Source organism: Salmo trutta, unplaced genomic scaffold, assembly GCF_901001165.1.
Source record: "Salmo trutta unplaced genomic scaffold, fSalTru1.1, whole genome shotgun sequence".
NCBI lineage: Eukaryota > Metazoa > Chordata > Actinopteri > Salmoniformes > Salmonidae > Salmo > Salmo trutta.
Genome location: NW_021822798.1, coordinates 25,110 through 47,358, shown reverse-complemented (window position 1 = coordinate 47,358; position 22,249 = coordinate 25,110). Strand labels below are relative to the sequence as shown.

The window sequence follows — 22,249 nt, the reverse complement described above, 5'->3', positions numbered from 1 at the left end:
AGGGTTATAGGGGCTAGTGGTAGGGTACTAGGGTTATAGGGTTAGTGGTAGGGTACTAGGCTACTAGGTTATAGGGTTAGTGGTAGGGTACTAGGGGTTAGTGGTAGCGTACTATGGTTATAGGGGTTAGTGGTAGGGGTACTAGGGGCTAGTGGTAGGGTACTAGGGGTTAGTGGTAGGGTACTAGGGGTTAGTGGTAGGGTTATAGGGATAGTGGTAGGGTACTAGGGGTTAGTGGTAGGGTACTAGGGGTTAGTGGTTGGGTACTAGGGTTATAGGGGATAGTGGGTAGGGTACTAGGGGTTAGTGGTAGGGTACTAGGGTTAGTGGTATGGTACTAGGGTTATAGGGGATAGTGGTAGGGTACTAGGGGTTAGTGGTTAGGGTACTAGGGTTATAGGGGATAGTGGTAGGGTACTAGGGTTAGTGGTAGGGTACTAGGGCTTAGTGGTCGGGTACTAGGGTTATAGGGGTTAGTGGTAGGGTACTAGGGTTATAGGGGTTAGTGGTAGGGTACTAGGGTTATATGTGATAGTGGTAGGGTACTAGGGTACTAGGGGTTAGTGGTAGGGTACAAGGGTTATAGGGGTTAGTGGAAGGGTACTAGGGGTTAGTGGTAGGGTACTAGGGGTTAGTGGTAGGGTACTAGGGGTTAGTGGTAGGGTACTAGTGGGTTAGTGGTAGGGTACTAGGGTTATAGGGGTTAGTGGTAGGGTACTAGTTACTAGGGGATAGTGGTAGGGTACTAGGGCTAGGGGTTAGTGGTAGGGTACTAGGGTTATAGGGGTTAGTGGTAGGGTACTAGGGTTACAGGGTTAGTGGTAGGGTACTAGGGGGTAGTGGTAGGTACTAGGGTTATAGTGTTAGTGGTAGGGTACTAGGGTTATAGGGATAGTGGAGGGTACTAGGGTTATAGGGATAGTGGTTAGGGTACTAGGGGTTAGTGGTAGGGTACTAGGGTTATAGGGGGTTAGTGTAGGGTACTAGGGGTTATAGGGGTTAGTGGTAGGGTACTAGGGGTTATAGGGGTTAGTGGTAGGGTACTAGGGTTATAGGGGCTAGTGGTAGGGTACTAGGGTTATAGGGGCTAGTGGTAGGGTACTAGGGTTATAGGGGCTAGTGGTAGGGTACTAGGGTTATAGGGGTTAGTGGTAGGGTACTAGGGTACTAGGGGTTAGTGGTAGGGTACTAGGGGTTAGTGGTAGGGTACTAGGGGTTAGTGGTACGGTACTAGGGGGTTAGTGGTAGGGTACTAGGGTTTAGGGGGTTAGTGTAGGGTACTAGGGTTATAAGGGGATAGTGGTAGGGTAACTATGGGTTAGTGGTAGGTACTAGGGGTTAGTGGTAGGGTACTAGGGTTATAGGGGTTAGTGGTAGGGTACTAGGGTTATAGGGGCTAGTGGTAGGGTACTAGGGTTATAGGGGTTAGTGGTAGGGTACTAGGGTTATAGGGGCTAGTGGTAGGGTACTAGGGTTATAGGGGTTAGTGGTAGGGTACTAGGGTTATAGGGGCTAGTGGTAGGGTACTAGGGTTATAGGGGTTAGTGGTAGGGTACTAGGGTTATAGGGGCTAGTGGTAGGGTACTAGGGTTATAGGGGTTAGTGGTAGGGTTATAGGGGCTAGTGGTAGGGTACTAGGGTTATAGGGGTTAGTGGTAGGGTACTAGGGTTATAGGGGTTAGTGGTAGGGTACTAGGGTTATAGGGGTTAGTGGTAGGGTACTAGGGTTATAGGGGCTAGTGGTAGGGTACTAGGGTTATAGGGGCTAGTGGTAGGGTACTAGGGGTTAGTGTAGGGTACTAGGGTTAGTGGTAGGGTACTAGGGGTTAGTGGTAGGGTACTAGGGGTTAGTGGTAGGGTATAGGGGTTAGTGGTAGGGTACTAGGGTTATAGGGGTTAGCAGTCACACCTCTGCAGTCTGTTAACCAGCTGGGTGACCAGGGAGTCAGAGATCCCAGGGTAGGCCTCCTCTGACAGGAGAATCGCTTCTCTCAATTCATCCAGAGCCATCGGGTTCCCATTCACTGCCTCCTGACGCTGCTTCAACTGGAGGACAGAGAGACGGGGACGAAACAGGGTTAGGAGGGAGGACAGAGAGACGGGTAGGAGGGAGGACAGAGAGACGGGAACAAAACAGGGTTAGGAGGGAGGACAGAGAGACGGGAACGAAACAGGGTTAGGAGGGAGGACAGAGAGAAGGGTAGGAGGGAGGACAGAGAGACGGGTAGGAGGGAGGACAGAGAGACGGGAACGAAAACAGGGTTAGGAGGGAGGACAGAGAGAAGGGTAGGAGGGAGGACAGAGAGACGGGTAGGAGAAGGACAGAGAGACGGGTAGAAGGGAGGACAGAGAGACGGGTAGGAGGGAGGACAGAGAGACGGGTAGGAGGGAGGACAGAGAGACGGGTAGGAGAAGGACAGAGAGACGGGTAGGAGGGAGGACAGAGAGACGGGGACGAAACAGGGTAGGAGGGAGGACAGAGAGACGGGGACGAAACAGGGTTAGGAGGGAGGACAGAGAGACGGGTAGGAGGGAGGACAGAGAGACAGGTAGGAGGGAGGACAGAGAGACGGGTATGAGGGAGGACAGAGAGACGGGTAGGTGGAAGGACAGAGACAGGGTACTAGGGTTATAGAGGTGACAGACAGCAGACAGACAGTATGTTGTAGCAGGGTAGTGTGGTGACTGACAGACAGCAGACAGACAGTATGCTGTAGCAGGGTAGTGTGGTGACTGGCAGCAGACAGACAGTATGTTGTAGCAGGGTAGTGTGGTGACTGGCAGCAGACAGACAGTATGCTGTAGCAGGGTAGTGTGGTGACTGGCAGCAGACAGACAGTATGCTGTAGCAGGGTAGTGTGGTGACTGACAGCAGACAGACAGTATGCTGAAGCAGGGTAGTGTGGTGACTGGCAGACAGCAGACAGACAGTATGCTGTAGCAGGGTAGTGTGGTGACTGGCGACAGCAGACAGACAGTATGCTGTAGCAGGGTAGTGTGGTGACTGGCAGACAGCAGACAGACAGTATGTTGTAGCAGGGTAGTGTGGTGACAGACAGCAGACAGACTGTATGTTGTAGCAGGGTAGTGTGGTGACTGACAGACAGCAGACAGACAGTATGTTGTAGCAGGGTAGTGTGGTGACTGACAAGCAGACAGACAGTATGTTGTAGCAGGGTAGTGTGGTGACTGGCAGCAGACAGACAGTATGTTGTAGCAGGGTAGTGTGGTGACTGGCAGACAGCAGACAGACAGTATGTTGTAGCAGGGTAGTGTGGTGACTGGCAGACAGCAGACAGTATGCTGTAGCAGGGTAGTGTGGTGACAGACAGCAGACAGACAGTATGTTGTAGCAGGGTAGTGTGGTGACTGACAGCAGACAGACAGTATGCTGTAGCAGGGTAGTGTGGTGACTGGCAGACAGACAGTATGCTGTAGCAGGGTAGTGTGGTGACTGACAGCAGACAGACAGTATGCTGAAGCAGGGTAGTGTAGTGACTGACAGCAGACAGACAGACAGTATGTTGTAGCAGGGTAGTGTGGTGACTGGCAGCAGACAGACAGTATGTTGTAGCAGGGTAGTGTGGTGACTGGCAGCAGACAGACAGTATGTTGTAGCAGGGTAGTGTGGTGACTGACAGCAGACAGACAGTATGCTGTAGCAGGGTAGTGTGGTGACAGACAGACAGCAGACAGACAGTATGCTGTAGCAGGGTAGTGTGGTGACTGGCAGACAGCAGACAGACAGTATGCTGTAGCAGGGTAGTGTGGTGACTGGCAGACAGCAGACAGACAGTATGTTGTAGCAGGGTAGTGTGGTGACTGACAGACAGCAGACTTACAGTATGTTGTAGCAGGGTAGTGTGGTGACAGACAGCAGACAGACAGTATGCTGTAGCAGGGTAGTGTGGTGACAGACAGCAGACAGAGAGTATGCTGTAGCAGGGTAGTGTGGTGACAGACAGACAGCAGACAGACAGTATGCTGTAGCAGGGTAGTGTGGTGACTGGCAGACAGCAGACAGACAGTATGTTGTAGCAGGGTAGTGTGGTGACTGACAGCAGACAGACAGTATGCTGTAGCAGGGTAGTGTGGTGACTGGCAGACAGCAGACAGACAGTATGCTGTAGCAGGGTAGTGTGGTGACTGGCAGCAGACAGACAGTATGCTGTAGCAGGGGTAGTGTGGTGACTGGCAGCAGACAGACAGTATGCTGTAGCAGGGTAGTGTGGTGACTGGCAGCAGACAGACAGTATGTTGTAGCAGGGTAGTGTGGTGACTGACAGCAGACAGACAGTATGCTGTAGCAGGGTAGTGTGGTGACTGGCAGACAGCAGACAGACAGTATGCTGTAGCAGGGTAGTGTGGTGACTGGCAGACAGCAGACAGACAGTATGTTGTAGAAGGGTAGTGTGGTGACTGGCAGACAGCAGACAGACAGTATGCTGTAGCAGGGTAGTGTGGTGACTGGCAGACAGCAGACAGACAGTATGCTGTAGCAGGGTAGTGTGGTGACTGGCAGCAGACAGACAGTATGCTGTAGCAGGGTAGTGTGGTGACTGGCAGCAGACAGACAGTATGTTGTCTAAACAGATCGGTGAACCCAGAAGTTTGAATTTGATTCTAGAAGTGGGTCAATAAATGTAATGATTTAGTTCAGGGTTTAGGGTCAGATTTATGTGTTCAGGAGATGTTAATGTATCTGTCCATCAACACCCAGCGGGTGATGGCCAGCCCCACGGCCAGGTTGGTTGGGATGTTAATGTATCTGGGTTGGTCTGGTTGGTCGGTTTGGTCGGTCGGCGCCACGACAGCAGAGAGCTTCTTACTTCGGCCAGAGAAGGAGAGATGATGGTGGACAGGCTGGTGGAATACAGCCTCCTTGAAATGACTCCGCTCTCCACTTCCTGTCCCTCTCCTCCGTTCTGGACTTTCTTAGGATCCTTCTCTCTGATGGTGAAGATCCAGTCATCACTACCAAAGTTGTTCCCGCCCGACGCTTGCCCATCCTGCTCCCTGATTGGACAAGAGAGACCAGAGTCAGGAGTCCAATTGGCTCAGCGTGACAGTATGACTCAATAGTCCTGGTTAAAGTAGTGCACTGCAAAGGGAAGAGGGTTCCATTTAGTATGCAGCCTAGGTCTGATCCTGACTTACGAGTCAGACTCGTCTGAGCTGGACTCTGCCTGCTGTCTGGTCTGATCCTGACTTACGAGTCAGACTCGTCTGAGCTGGACTCTGCCTGCTGTCTGGTCTGATCCTGACTTACGAGTCAGACTCGTCTGAGCTGGACTCTGCCTGCTGTCTGGTCTGATCCTGACTTACGAGTCAGACTCGTCTGAGCTGGACTCTGCCTGCTGTCTGGTCTGATCCTGACTTACGAGTCAGACTCGTCTGAGCTGGACTCTGCCTGCTGTCTGGTCTGATCCTGACTTACGAGTCAGACTCGTCTGAGCTGGACTCTGCCTGCTGTCTGGTCTGATCCTGACTTACGAGTCAGACTCGTCTGAGCTGGACTCTGCCTGCTGTCTGGTCTGATCCTGACTTACGAGTCAGACTCGTCTGAGCTGGACTCTGCCTGCTGTCTGGTCTGATCCTGACTTACGAGTCAGACTCGTCTGAGCTGGACTCTGCCTGCTGTCTGGTCTGATCCTGACTTACGAGTCAGACTCGTCTGAGCTGGACACGGCCTGCTGTCTGGTCTGATCCTGACTTACGAGTCAGACTCGTCTGAGCTGGACTCTGCCTGCTGTCTGGTCTGATCCTGACTTACGAGTCAGACTCGTCTGAGCTGGACTCTGCCTGCTGTCTGGTCTGATCCTGACTTACGAGTCAGACTTGTCTGTCGTCTGAGCTGGACTCTGCCTCCTGTCTGGTCTGATCCTGACTTACGAGTCAGACTCGTCTGAGCTGGACTCTGCCTGCTGTCTAGATCTGATCCTGACTTACGAGTCAGACTCGGCTGAGCTGGACTCTGCCTGCTGTCTGGTCTGATCCTGACTTACGAGTCAGACTCGTCTGAGCTGGACTCTGCCTCCTGTCTGGTCTGATCCTGACTTACGAGTCAGACTCATCTGAGCTGGACTCTGCCTGCTGTCTAGATCTGATCCTGACTTACGAGTCAGACTCGTCTGAGCTGGACTCTGCCTGCTGTCTGGTCTGATCCTGACTTACGAGTCAGACTCGTCTGAGCTGGACTCTGCCTGCTGTCTAGATCTGATCCTGACTTACGAGTCAGACTCGTCTGAGCTGGACTCTGCCTGCTGTCTAGGTCTGATCCTGACTTACGAGTCAGACTCGTCTGAGCTGGACTCTGCCTGCTGTCTGGTCTGATCCTGACTTACGAGTCAGACTCATCTGAGCTGGACTCTGCCTGCTGTCTGGTCTGCTCAGCCTTCCACCTCCTGTATTTATCCACCAGCTCCGTCAGGTACGACGTCTTCTTGGCGTGACGCACAATCAGCTTGTGTTTCAACAGCTCTTTGGCAGTGGGCCTCTGCACAGAGAGAGAGAGGGGGGGAAAGGGAAGGAGGAAAGCGGTAGGGATGAGAAGAAAAATAAATTGTAAGCAAGGTGAGGAGCGGAGAGATAGGACAGATGCACAAATAACTTCCAAATGCTCTCTGATATTGCCAGGCCAGCAAATGGAATTGAAACCAGTTGAAACCAGTTGAAACCAGTTAGGTTTGGGGTTTGAAAAGTGTTTCCTAACAGGACACTTCAAAAGGAAGTAAAACCAGTTGAAACCAGTTGAAACCAGTTGAAACCAGTTCGGTCTGGGGTTTGAAAAGTGAACACTTCTGAACCTTAACTCTAAAAAAAGGAACACTTACGAAGCTTGGCTCCTTGTTCAGGCAGGCCTCCACGAACTCCTTCAGGGGCTTGCTGTAGTTCCCCTCCAGGGTAGGAGGGGTGTTCTTTGGGATAAGGAACAGCACTTTCATAGGGTGCAGCTCAGAGTGTGGGGGTTCTCCTTTAGCCAGCTCTATACACGTTATACCCAGGGACCAGATGTCTGCCTGCAACACACACATGGGGACAGAGAGAGAGAGAGATGTTTTCACCTTAGGACCATCCAAAAATCACACCCTACTGTTTTATATAATAGGAATTACTATTGACCAGAGTCCTATGGGATAGAGTACTATATAGGGAATAGGGTGCCAATTCAGATGTAGCCCTTGTGCGGCATTTGGGATAACTTCTTTGTTGTCATTATAAACAGAACTTCCTGTATGACCCCTGACCTTTCACCTTACAGTCGTAGGCTGACTGTAACCTCTGACCTCTCACCTTAAGAGTCGTAGGCTGACTGTAACATCTGACCTCTCACCTTACAGTCATAGGCTGACTGTAACCTCTGACCTTTCACCTTACAGTCGTAGGCTTACTGTAACCTCTGACCTCTCACCTTACAGTCGTAGTCTGACTGTAACCTCTGACCTCTCACCTTAGAGTCGCAGGCTGACTGTAACATCTGACCTCTCACCTTACAGTTGTAGGCTGACTGTAACCTCTGACCTTTCACCTTACAGTCGTAGGCTTACTGTAACCTCTGACCTCTCACCTTACAGTCGTATGCTGACTGTAACCTCTGACCTCTCACCTTACAGTCGTAGGCTGACTGCTTGATGACCTCAGGAGCCATCCAGAAGGGCGTGCCAACGAAGGTGCTGCGTTTGAGCTGGGTGTCCGTTAGCTGTCCCGCCACCCCGAAGTCTGCCAGCTTCACCTCCCCACGGTCCGACAGCAGAACGTTGGCAGCTGAGGGAGAGAAGAAAGCAGTTTGGATCACAACGAAGCAAAGGGGTTAGGCCCCGACCAGGACTCAAACCCAGAATGGAACCAGGGGGTAGGCCCGACCAGGACTCAAACCCAGAATGGAACCAGAGGGTAGGCCCCAACCAGGACTCAAACCCAGAATGGAACCAGGGGGTAGGCCCCGACCAGGACTCAAACCCAGAATGGAACCAGGGGTTAGGCCCCGACCAGGACTCAAACCCAGAATGGAACCAGGGGTTAGGCCCGACCAGGGGTTAGGCCCCGACCAGGACCCAAACCCAGAATGGAACCAGGGGGTAGGCCCCAACCAGGACTCAAACCCAGAATGGAACCAGGGGGTAGGCCCCAACCAGGACTCAAACCCAGAATGGAACCAGGGGGTAGGCCCCAACCAGGACTCAAACCCAGAATGGAACCAGAGGGTAGGCCCGACCAGGACTCAAACCCAGAATGGAACCAGGGGGTAGGCCCGACCAGGACTCAAACCCAGAATGGAACCAAGGGGGTAAGCCCCGACCAGGGGTTAGGCCCCGACCAGGACTCAAACCCAGAATGGAACCAGAGGGTAGGCCCCGACCAGGACTCAAACCCAGAATGGAACCAGGGGGTAGGCCCGACCAGGACTCAAACCCAGAATGGAACCAGGGGGTAGGCCCCGACCAGGACTCAAACCCAGAATGGAACCAGGGGGTAGGCCCCGACCAGGACACAAACCCAGAATGGAAACAGGGGGTAGGCCCCGACCAGGACTCAAACCCAGAATGGAACCAGAGGGTAGGCCCCGACCAGGACTCAAACCCAGAATGGAACCAAGGGGGTAAGCCCCGACCAGGGGTTAGGCCCCGACCAGGACTCAAACCCAGAATGGAACCAGAGGGTAGGCCCCGACCAGGACTCAAACCCAGAATGGAACCAGGGGGTAGGCCCGACCAGGACTCAAAACCCAGAATGGAACCAGGGGGTAGGCCCCGACCAGGACTCAAACCCAGAATGGAACCAGGGGGTAGGCCCCGACCAGGACACAAACCCAGAATGGAAACAGGGGGTAGGCCCCGACCAGGACTCAAACCCAGAATGGAACCAGAGGGTAGGCCCCGACCAGGACTCAAACCCAGAATGGAACCAGGGGGTAGGCCCCGACCAGGGGTTAGGCCCCGACCAGGACTCAAACCCAGAATGGATCCAGGGGGTAGGCCCCGACCAGGACTCAAACCCAGAATGGAACCAGGGGGTAGCCCCGACCAGGACTCAAACCCAGAATGGAACCAGGGGGTAGCCCCGACCAGGACTCAAACCCAGAATGGAACCAAGGGGTAGGCCCCGACCAGGACTCAAACCCAGAATGGAACCAGAGGGTAGGCCCCGACCAGGACTCAAACCCAGAATGAAACATTAACCCCGTCAGTACTGCTGATGTCTCTCTGTACCTTCTACATTAACCCTGTCAGTACTGCTGATGTCTCTCTGTACCTTCTACATTAACCCTGTCAGTACTGCTGATGTCTCTCTGTACCTTCAACTACTAGTATCCCTGTTAGCTCCTACTAGTATCCCTGTTAGCTAGGTTAGCACCTACTAGTATCCCTATTAGCTAGGTTAGCCCCTACTAGTATCCCTGTTAGCTAGGTTAGCCACTACTAGTATCCCTGTTAGCTAGGTTAGCCCCTACTAGTATCCCTGTTAGCTAGGTTAACCCCTACTAGTATCCATGTTAGCTAGGTTAGCCCCTACTAGTATCCCTGCTAGTTAGGTTAGCCCCTACTAGTATCCCTGTTAGCCCCTACTAGTATCCCTGTTAGCTAGGTTAGCCCCTACTAGTATCCCTGTTAGCCCCTACTAGTATCCCTGTTAGCTAGGTCAGCCCCTACTAGTATCCCTGTTAGTTAGGTTAGCCCCTACTAGAATCCCTGTTAGCCCCTACTAGTATGCCTGTTAGCTAGGTTAGCCCCTACTAGTATCCCTGTTAGTTAGGTTAGCCCCTACTAGTATCCCTGCTAGTTAGGTTAGCCCCTACTAGTATCCCTGTTAGCCCCTACTAGTATCCCTGTTAGCCCCTACTAGTATCCCTGTTAGCTAGGTTAGCCCCTACTAGCATCCCTGTTAGCCCCAACTAGTATCCCTGTTAGCTAGGTTAGCACCTACTAGTATCCCTGTTAGCTAGGTTAGCACCTACTAGTATCCCTGTTAGCTAGGTTAACCCCTACTAGTATCCATGTTAGCTAGGTTAGCCCCTACTAGTATCCCTGTTAGCCCCTACTAGTATCCCTGTTAGCTAGGTTAGCACCTACTAGTATCCCTGTTAGCTAGGTTAGCACCTACTAGTATCCCTGTTAGCTAGGTTAACCCCTACTAGTATCCATGTTAGCTAGGTTAGCCCCTACTAGTATCCCTGTTAGCTAGGTTAGCCCCTACTAGTATCCCTGTTAGCTAGGTTAGCCCCTACTAGTATCCCTGTTAGCTAGGTTAGCCCCTACTAGTATCCCTGTTAGCTAGGTTAGCCCCTACTAGTATCCCTGTTAGCTAGGTTAGCCCCTACTAGTATCCCTGTTAGCTAGGTTAGCCCCTACTAGTATCCCTGTTAGCCCCTACTAGTATCCCTGTTAGCCCCTACTAGTATCCCTGTTAGTTAGGTTAGCCCCTACTAGTATCCCTGTTAGCCCCTACTAGTAGCCCTGTTAGCTAGGTTAGCCCCTACTAGTATCCCTGTTAGCTAGGTTAGCCCCTACTAGTATCCCTGTTAGCCCCTACTAGTATCCCTGTTAGCTAGGTTAACCCCTACTAGTATCCCTGTTAATTAGGTTAGCCCCTACTAGTATCCCTGTTAGCCCCTACTAGTATCCCTGTTAGCTAGGTTAGCCCCTACTAGTATCCCTGTTAGCTAGGTTAGCCCCTACTAGTATCCCTGTTAGCTAGGTTAGCCCCTACTAGTATCCCTGTTAGCTAGGTTAGCACCTACTAGTATCCCTGTTAGTTAGTTTAGCCCATACTAGTATCCCTGTTAGCTAGGTTAGCCCCTACTAGTATCCCTGTTAGCTAGGTTAGCCCCTACTAGTACCCCTGTTAGCTAGGTTAACCCCTACTAGTATCCCCGTTAGCTAGGTTAGCCCCTACTAGTATCCCTGTTAGCTAGGTTAGCCCCTACTAGTATCCCTGTTAGCCCCTACTAGTATCCATACTAGTTAGGTTAGCCCCAACTAGTATCCCTGTTAGTTAGGATAGCCCCTACTAGTATCCCTGTTAGCTAGGTTAGCCCCTACTGGTATCCCTGTTAGCTAGGTTAGCCCCTACTAGTATCCCTGTTAGTTAGGTTAGCCCCTACTAGTATCCCTGTTAGTTAGGTTAGCCCCTACTAGTATCCCTGTTAGCTAGGTTAGCCCCTACTAGTATCCCTGTTAGCTAGGTTAGCCCCTACTAGTATCCATGTTAGCCCCTACTAGTATCCCTGTTAGTTAGGTTAGCCCCTACTAGTATCCCTGTTAGCTAGGTTAGCCCCAACTAGTATCCCTGTTAGCTAGGTCAGCCCCTACTAGTATCCCTGTTAGCTAGGTCAGCCCCTACTAGTATCCCTGTTAGCTAGGTTAGCCCCTCCTAGTATCCCTGTTAGCTAGGTTAGCCCCTACTAGTATCCCCGTTAGCTAGGTTAGCCCCTACTAGTATCCCCGTTAGCTAGGTTAGCCCCTACTAGTATCCCTGTTAGCTAGGTTAGCCCCTACTAGTATCCCTGATAGTTAGGTTAACCCCTACTAGTATCCCTGTTAGCTAGGTTAGCCCCTACTAGTATCCCTGTTAGCTAGGTTAGCCCCTACTAGTATCCCTGTTAGTTAGGTTAGCCCCTACTAGTATCCCTGTTAGTTAGGTTAGCCCCTACTAGTATCCCTGTTAGCTAGGTTAGCCCCTACTAGTATCCCTGCTAGTTAGGTTAGCCCCTACTAGCATTCCTGTTAGCTAGGTTAGCCCCTACTAGTATCCCTGTTAGCTAGGTTAGCCCCTACTAGTCTCCCTGTTAGCTAGGTTAGCCCCTACTAGTATCCCTGTTAGCCCCTACTAGTATCCCTGTTAGCCCCTACTAGTATCCCTGTTAGTTAGGTTAGCCCCTACTAGTATCCCTGTTAGCTAGGTTAGCCCCTACTAGTATCCCTGTTAGCTAGGTTAGCCCCTACTAGTATCCCTGTTAGTTAGGTTAGCCCCTACTAGTATCCCTGTTAGGCCCAACTAGTATCCCTGTTAGCTAGGTTAACCCCTACTAGTATCCCTGTTAGCTAGGTTAGCCCCTACTAGTATCCCTGTTAGTTAGGTTAGCCCCTACTAGTATCCCTGTTAGGCCCAACTAGTATCCCTGTTAGCTAGGTTAGCCCCTACTAGTATCCCCGTTAGCTAGGTTAGCCCCTAGTAGTATCCATGCTATTTAGTACCTTTGATATCTCTGTGTATCTTCTTCTCTGAGTGGAGGTATTCCAGACCCTTCAGAATCTCTCTGAGGATGGTAGCGATCTGAGTCTCATCCAGCAACCCTGGCTCCAACTGGAAAAACACACAACCGCCTCCGTTAGCTAGCACAACTCACACAACCGCCTCCGTTAGCTAGCACAACTCACACAACCGCCCAAACTCACACAACCGCCCCCCGTTAGCTAGCGCAACTCACACAACCATAACCGTTAGCTAGCGCAACACACACAACCGCCTCCGTTAGCTAGCGGAACTCACACAACCGCCTCCGTTAGCTAGCTCATCTCACACAACCGCCTCCGTTAGCTAGCGCAACTCACACAACCGCCCCCGTTAGCTAGCACAACTCACACAACCGCCCCCGTTAGCTAGCGCAACTCACACAACCGCCCCCGTTAGCTAGCACAACCGCCCCCCGTTAGCTAGCTCAACTCACACAACCGCCCCCGTTAGCTAGCGCAACTCACACAACCGCCCCCGTTAGCTAGCTCAACTCACACAACCGCCCCCCCGTTAGCTAGCGCAACTCACACAACCGCCCCCGTTAGCTAGCACAACCGCCCGTTAGCTAGCACAACTCACACAACCGCCCCCGTTAGCTAGCACAACCGCCCGTTAGCTAGCACAACTCACACAACCGCCCCCGTTAGCTAGCACAACCGCACGTTAGCTAGCGCAACTCACACAACCGCCCCCCCCGTTAGCTAGCGCAACTCACACAACCGCCCCCGTTAGCTAGCACAACCGCCCCCCGTTAGCTAGCACAACCGCCCCTGTTAGCTAGCGCAACTCACACAACAGCCCCCGTTAGCTAGCACAACTCACACAACCGCCCCCCATTAGCTAGCTCAACTCACACAACCGCCCCCGTTAGCTAGCGCAACTCACACAACCGCCCCCGTTAGCTAGCTCAACTCACACAACCGCCCCCCCCGTTAGCTAGCGCAACTCACACAACCGCCCCCGTTAGCTAGCACAACCGCCCGTTAGCTAGCACAATTCACACAACCGCCCCCGTTAGCTAGCACAACCGCATGTTAGCTAGCGCAACTCACACAACCGCCCCCCCGTTAGCTAGCGCAACTCACACAACCGCCCCGTTAGCTAGCACAACCGCCCCCCGTTAGCTAGCACAACCGCCCCTGTTAGCTAGCGCAACTCACACAACAGCCCCCGTTAGCTAGCACAACTCACACAACCGCCCCCGTTAGCTAGCACAACTCACACAACCGCTCCCGTTAGCTAGCACAACTCACACAACCACCCCTGTTAGCTAGCGCAACTCACACAACCGCCTCCGTTAGCTAGCGCAACTCACACAACCGCCTCCGTTAGCTAGCGCAACTCACACAACCGCCCCCGTTAGCTAGCACAACCGCCCCCCGTTAGCTAACGCAACTCACACAACCACCTCTGTTAGCTAGCGCAACCGCCCGTTAGCTAGCACAACTCACACAACCGCCCCCGTTAGCTAGCGCAACTCACACAACCTCCCCCGTTAGCTAGCGCAACTCACACAACCGCCCCAGTTAGCTAGCGCAACTCACACAACCACCTCTGTTAGCTAGCGCAACCGCCCCCGTTAGCTAGCGGAACCGCCCCCCGTTAGCTAGCGCAACTCACACAACCACCCGTTAGCTAGCGCAACTCACACAACCGCCCCCGTTAGCTAGCACAACCGCCCCCGTTAGCTAGCGCAACTCACACAACCACCCGTTAGCTAGCGCAACTCACACAACCGCCCCCGTTAGCTAGCACAACCGCCCCCGTTAGCTAGCTCAACTCACACAACCGCCCCCGTTAGCTAGCGCAACTCACACAACCGCCCCCGTTAGCTAGCGCAACTCACACAACCGCCCCCGTTAGCTAGCACAACTCACACAACCGCCCCCGTTAGCTAGCACAACTCACACAACCGCCCCCGTTAGCTAGCTCAACTCACACAACCGCCCCCGTTAGCTAGCGCAACTCACACAACCGCCCCCGTTAGCTAGCACAGCCGCCCCCGTTAGCTAGCTCAACTCACACAACCGCCCCCGTTAGCTAGCGCAACTCACACAACCGCCCCCGTTAGCTAGCACAACCGCCCCCGTTAGCTAGCTCAACTCACACAACCGCCCCCGTTAGCTAGCGCAACTCACACAACCACCCCCGTTAGCTAGCCCAACTCACACAACCGCCCCCGTTAGCTAGCACAACTCACACAACCACCCCCGTTAGCTAGCGCAACTCAGAAAACAACCCCCCGTTAGCTAGCACAGCCGCCCCCCCCGTTAGTTAGCGCAGCCGCCCTCGTTAGCTAGCTCAACCGCCCCCCGTTAGCTAGCTCAACCGCCCCCCGTTAGCTAGCACAACGTCCACATATTGTCTGACTACTGGTAACATCACTCACCAGATCCAACGCTGAGCCTCCTCCGAGATACTCCATAATGATCCACAGCTTGGCCTCCTGAAGACGACAAGAGAGACCAGTTACAGAGGAGGTGTTAGGACAGGGGCCTGGTTCCTCCAGATCAGGAGGTGTTAGGACAGGGGACTGGTTCCTCCAGATCTAACAGAGGAGGTGTTAGGACAGGGCTCTGGTTCCTCCAGATCAGGAGGTGTTAGGACAGGGGACTGGTTCCTCCAGATCTAACAGAGGAGGTGTTAGGACAGGGAGCTGGTTCCTCCAGATCTAACAGAGGAGGTGTTAGGACAGGGAGCTGGTTCCTCCAGATCAGGAGGTGTTAGGACAGGGGGCTGGTTCCTCCAGATCAGGAGGTGTTAGGACAGGGGGCTGGTTCCTCCAGATCTAACAGAGGAGGTGTTAGGACAGGGGGCTGGTTCCTCCAGATCAGGAGGTGTTAGGACAGGGGTTGGTCCCTCCAGATCGGGAGGTGTTAGGACAGGGGCCTGGTTCCTCCAGATCAGGAGGTGTTAGGAGGTAGCTGGTTCCTCCAGATCAGGAGGTGTTAGGACAGGTGGATGGTTCCTCCAGATCAGGAGGTGTTAGGACAGGGGGCTGGTTCCTCCAGATCTAACAGAGGAGGTGTTAGGACAGGGGGCTGGTTCCTCCAGATCTTACAGAGGAGGTGTTAGGACAGGGGGCTGGTTCCTCCAGATCTAACAGAGGAGGTGTTAGGACAGGGGGCTGGTTCCTCCAGATCTAACAGAGGAGGTGTTAGGACAGGGGGCTGGTTCCTCCAGATCAGGAGGTGTTTGGACAGGGGGCTGGTTCCTCCAGATCAGGAGGTGTTAGGACAGGGGGCAGGTTCCTCCAGATCAGGAGGTGTTAGGACAGGGGCTGGTTCCTCCAGATCAGGAGGTGTTAGGACAGGGGGCTGGTTCCTCCAGATCAGGAGGTGTTAGGACAGGGGGCTGGTTCCTCCAGATCTTACAGAGGAGGTGTTAGGACAGGGGGCTGGTTCCTCCAGATCTTACAGAGGAGGTGTTAGGACAGGGGGCTGGTTCCTCCAGATCTTACAGAGGAGGTGTGAGCTGCTCCATGACCTTTAACCCTGATCCCTAACCCTATGACCTACCTTCAGGTAGGATCCATGACCTTTAACCCTGATCCCTAACCCTATGACCTACCTTCAGGTAGGATCCATAGTACTTGGTGATGAAGGGGCTGTCACACTGACTCAACACAGTGATCTCCTGCTGGATGTCCTCCATCTCATCCTCAGCCTCCTCCAGGTCAATGATCTTAACGGCCACCACCTTCTGGGTCCTCTTGTCTATTCCTTTAAACACCTCACCAAACGAGCCTTTACCTATCCTCTCCAACTTAGTGAACAGCTCCTCTGGGTCTGCCTTCAGGTTCTACAGGAGGGGGGGGGATAGAGAGGGGAGGAGGGGGGAGAGAGGGGAGGAGAGAGAAGGGAGGAAGAGAGAGAGAAGGGAGGGAGGGAGGGAGAGAGAGAAGGGAGGGAGGGGAGAGAGAGAGAAGGGAGAGAGGGAGGGGAGGAGAGAGAAGGGAGGGGGAGAGAGAAGGGAGGAAGAGAGAGAGAAGGGAGGGAGAGAGGGAGGGGAGGAGAGAGAAGGGAGGGGGGAGAGAGAAGGGAGGAAGAGAGAGAGAGAAGGGGAGGGAGAGAGAGAGAAGGGAGGGAGAGAGAGAGGAGGAGGGAGGAGAGAGAGAAGGGAGGGAGAGAGAGAGAAGGGAGGGAGGGAGAGAGAGAAGGGAGGGAGAGAGAGAGAAGGGAGGGGGAGGAGGGGGGAGGGAGGAGAAGGGAAGGAGAGAGAGAGGGGAGGAGAGAGAAGGGAGGGAGAGAAAGAGAGGGAGGGGAGAGAGAGAGAGAGGGAGGGGGGAGGAGAAGGGGGAGAGAGAAGAGAGAAAGAGAGAGAGAAAGGGGGGGAGGGGGAGGAGAAGGGGGGAGAGAGAAGGGAGAGAGAGAAGGGAGGAGAGAGAGAGAGAGAGGGAGGGGGGAGGAGAGAGAGAGAGGGAGGGGGAGGGGGGAGAGAGAAGAGAGAGAGAGAGAGAGAGGGGAGGGGGAGGAGAGAGAGAGAGGGAGGGGGAGGAGAGAGCAGCAGTGCTTAGAAGTTGATTACATGACATGTGATAAGAGTTAAAGAATATCAGCATTATTTTGTCAACAACATGTTGCAACACTGCAGCAATGATGAACCCAAACGTCCTCTATATAACTAACAGAATATTGAATACAGGAGTTCACTTCTGTTTCCATGACGTAACCTAGGACTAGGATATCACTCTGCTCTGACCCTAACCTGGGACTAGGATATCACTCCACTCTGACCCTAACCTGGGACTAGGATATCACTCTGACCCTAACCTGGGACTAGGATATCACTCTGACCCTAACCTGGGACTAGGATATCACTCTGACCCTAACCTGGGACTAGGATATCACTCCGCTCTGACCCTAACCTGGGACTAGGATATCACTCCGCTCTGACCCTAACCTGGGACTAGGATAGCGCTCTGACCCTAACCTGGGACTAGGATATCACTCCGCTCTGACCCTAACCTGGGACTAGGATATCACTCCGCTCTGACCCTAACCTGGGACTAGGATATCACTCTGACCCTAACCTGGGACTAGGATATCACTCTGACCCTAACTTGGGACTAGGATATCACTCTGACCCTAACCTGGGACTAGGATATCGCTCTGCTCTGACCCTAACCTGGGACTAGGATATTGCTCCGCTCTGACCCTAACCTGGGACTAGGATATCGCTCTGCTCTGACCTTAACCTGGGACTAGGATATCGCTCTGCTCTGACCCTAACCTGGGACTAGGATATCACTCTGACCCTAACCTGGGACTAGGATATTGCTCTGCTCTGACCCTAACCTGGGACTAGGATATCGCTCTGCTCTGACCCTAACCTGGGACTAGGATATCGCTCTGACCCTAACCTGGGACTAGGATATCGCTCTGCTCTGACCCTAACCTGGGACTAGGATATCGCTCCTCTCTGACCCTAACCTGGGACTAGGATATCGCTCCGCTCTGACCCTAACCTGGGACTAGGATATCACTCCACTCTGACCCTAACCTGGGACTAGGATATCGCTCTGACCCTAACCTGGGACTAGGATATCACTCTGCTCTGACACTAACCTGGGACTAGGATATCGCTCTGCTCTGACCCTAACCTGGGACTAGGATATCGCTCCGCTCTGACCCTAACCTGGGACTAGGATATCACTCTGACCCTAACCTGGGACTAGGATATCGCTCCGCTCTGACCCTAACCTGGGACTAGGATATCGCTCCGCTCTGACCCTAACCTGGGACTAGGATATTGCTCTGCTCTGACCCTAACCTGGGACTAGGATATCGCTCTGCTCTGACCCTAACCTGGGACTAGGATATCGCTCTGTTCTGACCCTAACCTGGGACTAGGATATCGCTCTGCTCTGACCCTAACCTGGGACTAGGATATCGCTCTGCTCTGACCTTAACCTGGGACTAGGATATCACTCTGACCCTAACCTGGGACTAGGATATCGCTCCGCTCTGACCCTAACCTGGGACTAGGATATCACTCCGCTCTGACCCTAACCTGGGACTAGGATAGCGCTCTGACCCTAACCTGGGACTAGGATATCGCTCTGACCCTAACCTGGGACTAGGATATCGCACTTCTCTGACCCTAACCTGGGACTAGGATATCGCTCTGCTCTGACCCTAACCTGGGACTAGGATATCGCTCCGCTCTGACCCTAACCTGGGACTAGGATATCACTCCGCTCTGACCCTAACCTGGGACTAGGATATCACTCTGCTCTGACCCTAACCTGGGACTAGGATATCGCTCTGACCCTAACCTGGGACTAGGATATCGCTCTGACCCTAACCTGGGACTAGGATATCACTCTGACCCTAACCTGGGACTAGGATATCGTACTCTCCCCTGGTCCTGACCTGTGACCCTAACCCTACAGTACTCTCCCCTGGCCCTGACCTGTGACCCTAACCCTACAGTACTCTACCCTGGCCCTGACCTGTGACCCTACAGTACTCTCCCCTGGTCCTGACCTGTGACCCTAACCCTACAGTACTCTTCCCTGGTCCTGACCTGTGACCCTAACCCTACAGTACTCTACCCTGGCCCTGACCTGTGACCCTACAGTACTCTCCCCTGGTCCTGACCTGTGACCCTAACACTACAGTACTCTTCCCTAGTCCTGACCTGTGACCCTAACCCTACAGTACTCTCCCCTGGCCCTGACCTGTGACCCCAACCCTACAGTACTCTTCCCTGGTCCTGACCTGTGACCCTACAGTACTCTTCCCTGGTCCTGACCTGTGACCCTAACCCTACAGTACTCTCCCCTGGCCCTGACCTGTGACCCTAACCCTACAGTACTCTCCCCTGGCCCTGACCTGTGACCCTACAGTACTCTTCCCTGGTCCTGACCTGTGACCCTACAGTACTCTTCCCTGGTCCTGACCTGTGACCCTAACCCTACAGTACTCTCCCCTGGCCCTGACCTGTGACCCTAACCCTACAGTACTCTCCCCTGGCCCTGACCTGTGACCCTACAGTACTCTTCCCTGGCCCTGACCTGTGACCCTAACCCTACAGTACTCTGCCCTTGCCCTGACCTGTGACCCTACAGTACTCTCCCCTGGTCCTGACCCTAACCCTACAGTACACTTCCCTGGCCCTGACCTGTGACCCTACAGTACTCTACCCTGGTCCTGACCTGTGACCCTAACCCTACAGTACTCTCCCCTGGTCCTGACCTGTGACCCTAACCCTACAGTACTCTCCCCTGGTCCTGACCTGTGACCCTAACCCTACAGTACTCTACCCTGGTCCTGACCTGTGACCCTAACCCTACAGTACTCTCCCCTGGCCCTGACCTGTGACCCTAACCCTACAGTACACTTCCCTGGTCCTGACCTGTGACCCTAACCCTACAGTACTCTCCCCTGGCCCTGACCTTTGACCCTAACCCTACAGTACTCTCCCCTGGCCCTGAGCTGTGACCCTAACCCTACAGTACTCTGCCCTGGCCCTGACCTGTGACCCTAACCCTACAGTACACTTCCCTCGACCTGACCTTTGACCCTAACCCTACAGTACTCTCCCCTGGCCCTGACCTGTGACCCTAACCCTACAGTACTCTCCCCTGGCCCTGACCTGTGACCCTAACCCTACAGTACTCTCCCCTGGCCCTGACCTTTGACCCTAACCCTACAGTACTCTCCCCTGGCCCTGACCTGTGACCCTAACCCTACAGTACTCTCCCCTGGCCCTGACCTTTGACCCTAACCCTACAGTACACTTCCCTGGCCCTGACCTGTGACCCTAACCCTACAGTACTCTCCCCTGGCCCTGACCTTTGACCCTAACCCTACAGTACTCTTCTTTGGAAAGTATTCAGACCCTTGACTTTTTCCCCACACCGTTGCGTTACGTTGCCTCATTGTAAAATGGGTTAAATAGTTTTTCCCCTCATCGATCTACACACAATACCCCATAATGACATCACAATACACCATAATGACATCACAATACCCCATAATGACATCACAATACCCCATAACGACAAAGCAAGAACTGGTTTGTAGACATTTTTGCAAATGTGTTAAAAATAAAAACCGGAAATATCACATTTTCATAAGTTTTCAGACCCTTTACTAAGTACTTTGTTGAAGCACCTTTGGCAGCGATTACAGCCTCGAGTCTTCTTGGGTATGATACTACAAGCTTGGCACACCTGTATTTGGGGAGTTTCTCCCATTCTTCTCTGCAGATCCTCTCCAGCTCTGTCAGGTTGGATGGGGAGCGTCGCTGCACAGCTATTTAAGGTTGGTCCAGAGATGTTGGATCGGTTCAAGTCTGGGCTCTTACTGGGCCACCCAAGTACATTCAGAGACTTGTCCCGAAGCCACTCCTGCATTGTCTTGGCTGTGTGCTTAGGGTCGTTGTCCTGTTGGAAGGTGAACCTTCGCCCCAGTCCGAGGTCCTGAGCGCTATGGAGCAGGTTGTCATCAAGGATCTCTCTGTACTTTGCTCCGTTCATCTTTCTCTTGATCCTGACTAGTCTCCCAGTTCCTGCGGCTGGAAAACATCCCACAGCATGATGCTGCCACCACCGTGCTTCACCGTAGGGATGGTGCCAGGTTTCCTCCAGATGTGACACTTTGAACTCTGAATGCAATATTGGTTTCATCAGATCAGAGAATCTTGTTTCTCATGGTCAGAGTCCTTTAGGTGCCTTTGAGCAAACTCCAAGCGGGTTGTCATATGCCTTTTACTGAGGAGTGGCTTCTGTCTGGCCACTTCACCATAAAGACCTGATTGGTGGAGGGCTGCAGAGATGGTTGTCCTTCTGGAAGGTTCTCCCGTCCCCACAGAGGAACTCTGGGGCCCTGTCAGAGTGAGCATTGGGTTCTTGGTCACCTCCCTGACCAAGACCCTTCTCCCCCGATTGCTCAGTTTGGCCGGGCGGCCAGCTCTAGGAAGTGCCTTGGTGGTTCCAAACTTCTTCCATTTAAGAATGATGGAGGCCACTGTGTTCTTGGGGACCTTCAATGCTCCAGACATTTTTTGGTACACTATCCCAGATAGGATTTTGTCGAGGCACCAGTCTCGGAGCTCCACGGACAATTCCTTCGACCTCATGGCTTAGTTTTAGTTCTGGGACCTTATTTAGACAAGTGTGTACTTTTCCAAATAAATGTTCAATCAACTAAATTTACCACAGGTGGACTCCAATCAAGTTATAGAAACATCTCAAGGATGATCAATGGAAACAGGATTCACCTGAGCTCAATTTCGAGTCTCATAGCAAAGGGGTCTGAACACTTATGTAAATAAGGTATTTGTTTTTTATTTTTCATAAATTATGCTTTGTCATTATGGGGTATTGTGATGTCATTATGGGGTATTGTGATGTCATTATGGGGTATTGTGATGTCATTATGGGGTATTGTGATGTCATTATGGGGTATTGTGATGTCATTACGGGGTATTGTGATGTCATTATGGGGTTTTGTGATGTCATTATGGGGTATTGTGTGTAGATTGATGAGGAAAACAATGTATTTAATCCATTTTAGAATAAGGCTGTAACGTAACAAAATGCGGAGAAAGTGAAGTGGTCTGAATACTTTCTGAATGCCCTGAATATAGCAACATTATTCTGACTAGTTATTCACTGTGTATTTATTCCTTGTGTCCCCATTTCAATGATTTATTATTGTAATCTAACTCTCCATTGTTGTAAAAGGATTCGTAAGTAAGCATGTCACTGTTAGTCTACACCTGTTGTTTAGCAATCAGGTGACAAATAACAGATTTTCTCAGTAATTCTGTTACCGATTTTGGTAACAGAATTACGAGTTTTAAATCACTTAATTCATAAGAAAAAGTTGATATCAGTAAAAACACTAAGTAATTGGTGGATCTACCTTTACTTGTTACTTTGTGAACTTTCATTATCCTGTTTTTGGTCTACAACCTTAAAATCTTTAGTCTTTAGCCTAGCTTAGAGAATCCTCTGTTTTCCAGTGCTTTAGCCTTTAGCCTAGCTTAGCGAATCCTCTGTTTT

General features: G+C 52.4%; 1 protein-coding gene across 1 annotated transcript in view; it reads right to left on the bottom strand.

Annotated features, from left to right (window-relative positions):
• Positions 1-22,249, bottom strand: part of LOC115184931 (serine/threonine-protein kinase 24-like) — a 30,048-nt gene that overhangs the window by 5,469 nt on the left and 2,330 nt on the right. Inside the window, exons 2-9 of the mRNA XM_029745510.1 lie at positions 15,805-16,035; positions 14,624-14,680; positions 12,195-12,303; positions 7,607-7,764; positions 6,834-7,019; positions 6,345-6,496; positions 4,830-5,016; positions 1,910-2,046 (exon numbers count right to left, since the gene is read on the bottom strand). Of these exons, the coding sequence (XP_029601370.1) occupies positions 1,910-2,046; positions 4,830-5,016; positions 6,345-6,496; positions 6,834-7,019; positions 7,607-7,764; positions 12,195-12,303; positions 14,624-14,680; positions 15,805-16,035 (1,217 nt within the window). The remainder of the gene's footprint in view (positions 1-1,909; positions 2,047-4,829; positions 5,017-6,344; positions 6,497-6,833; positions 7,020-7,606; positions 7,765-12,194; positions 12,304-14,623; positions 14,681-15,804; positions 16,036-22,249) is intronic.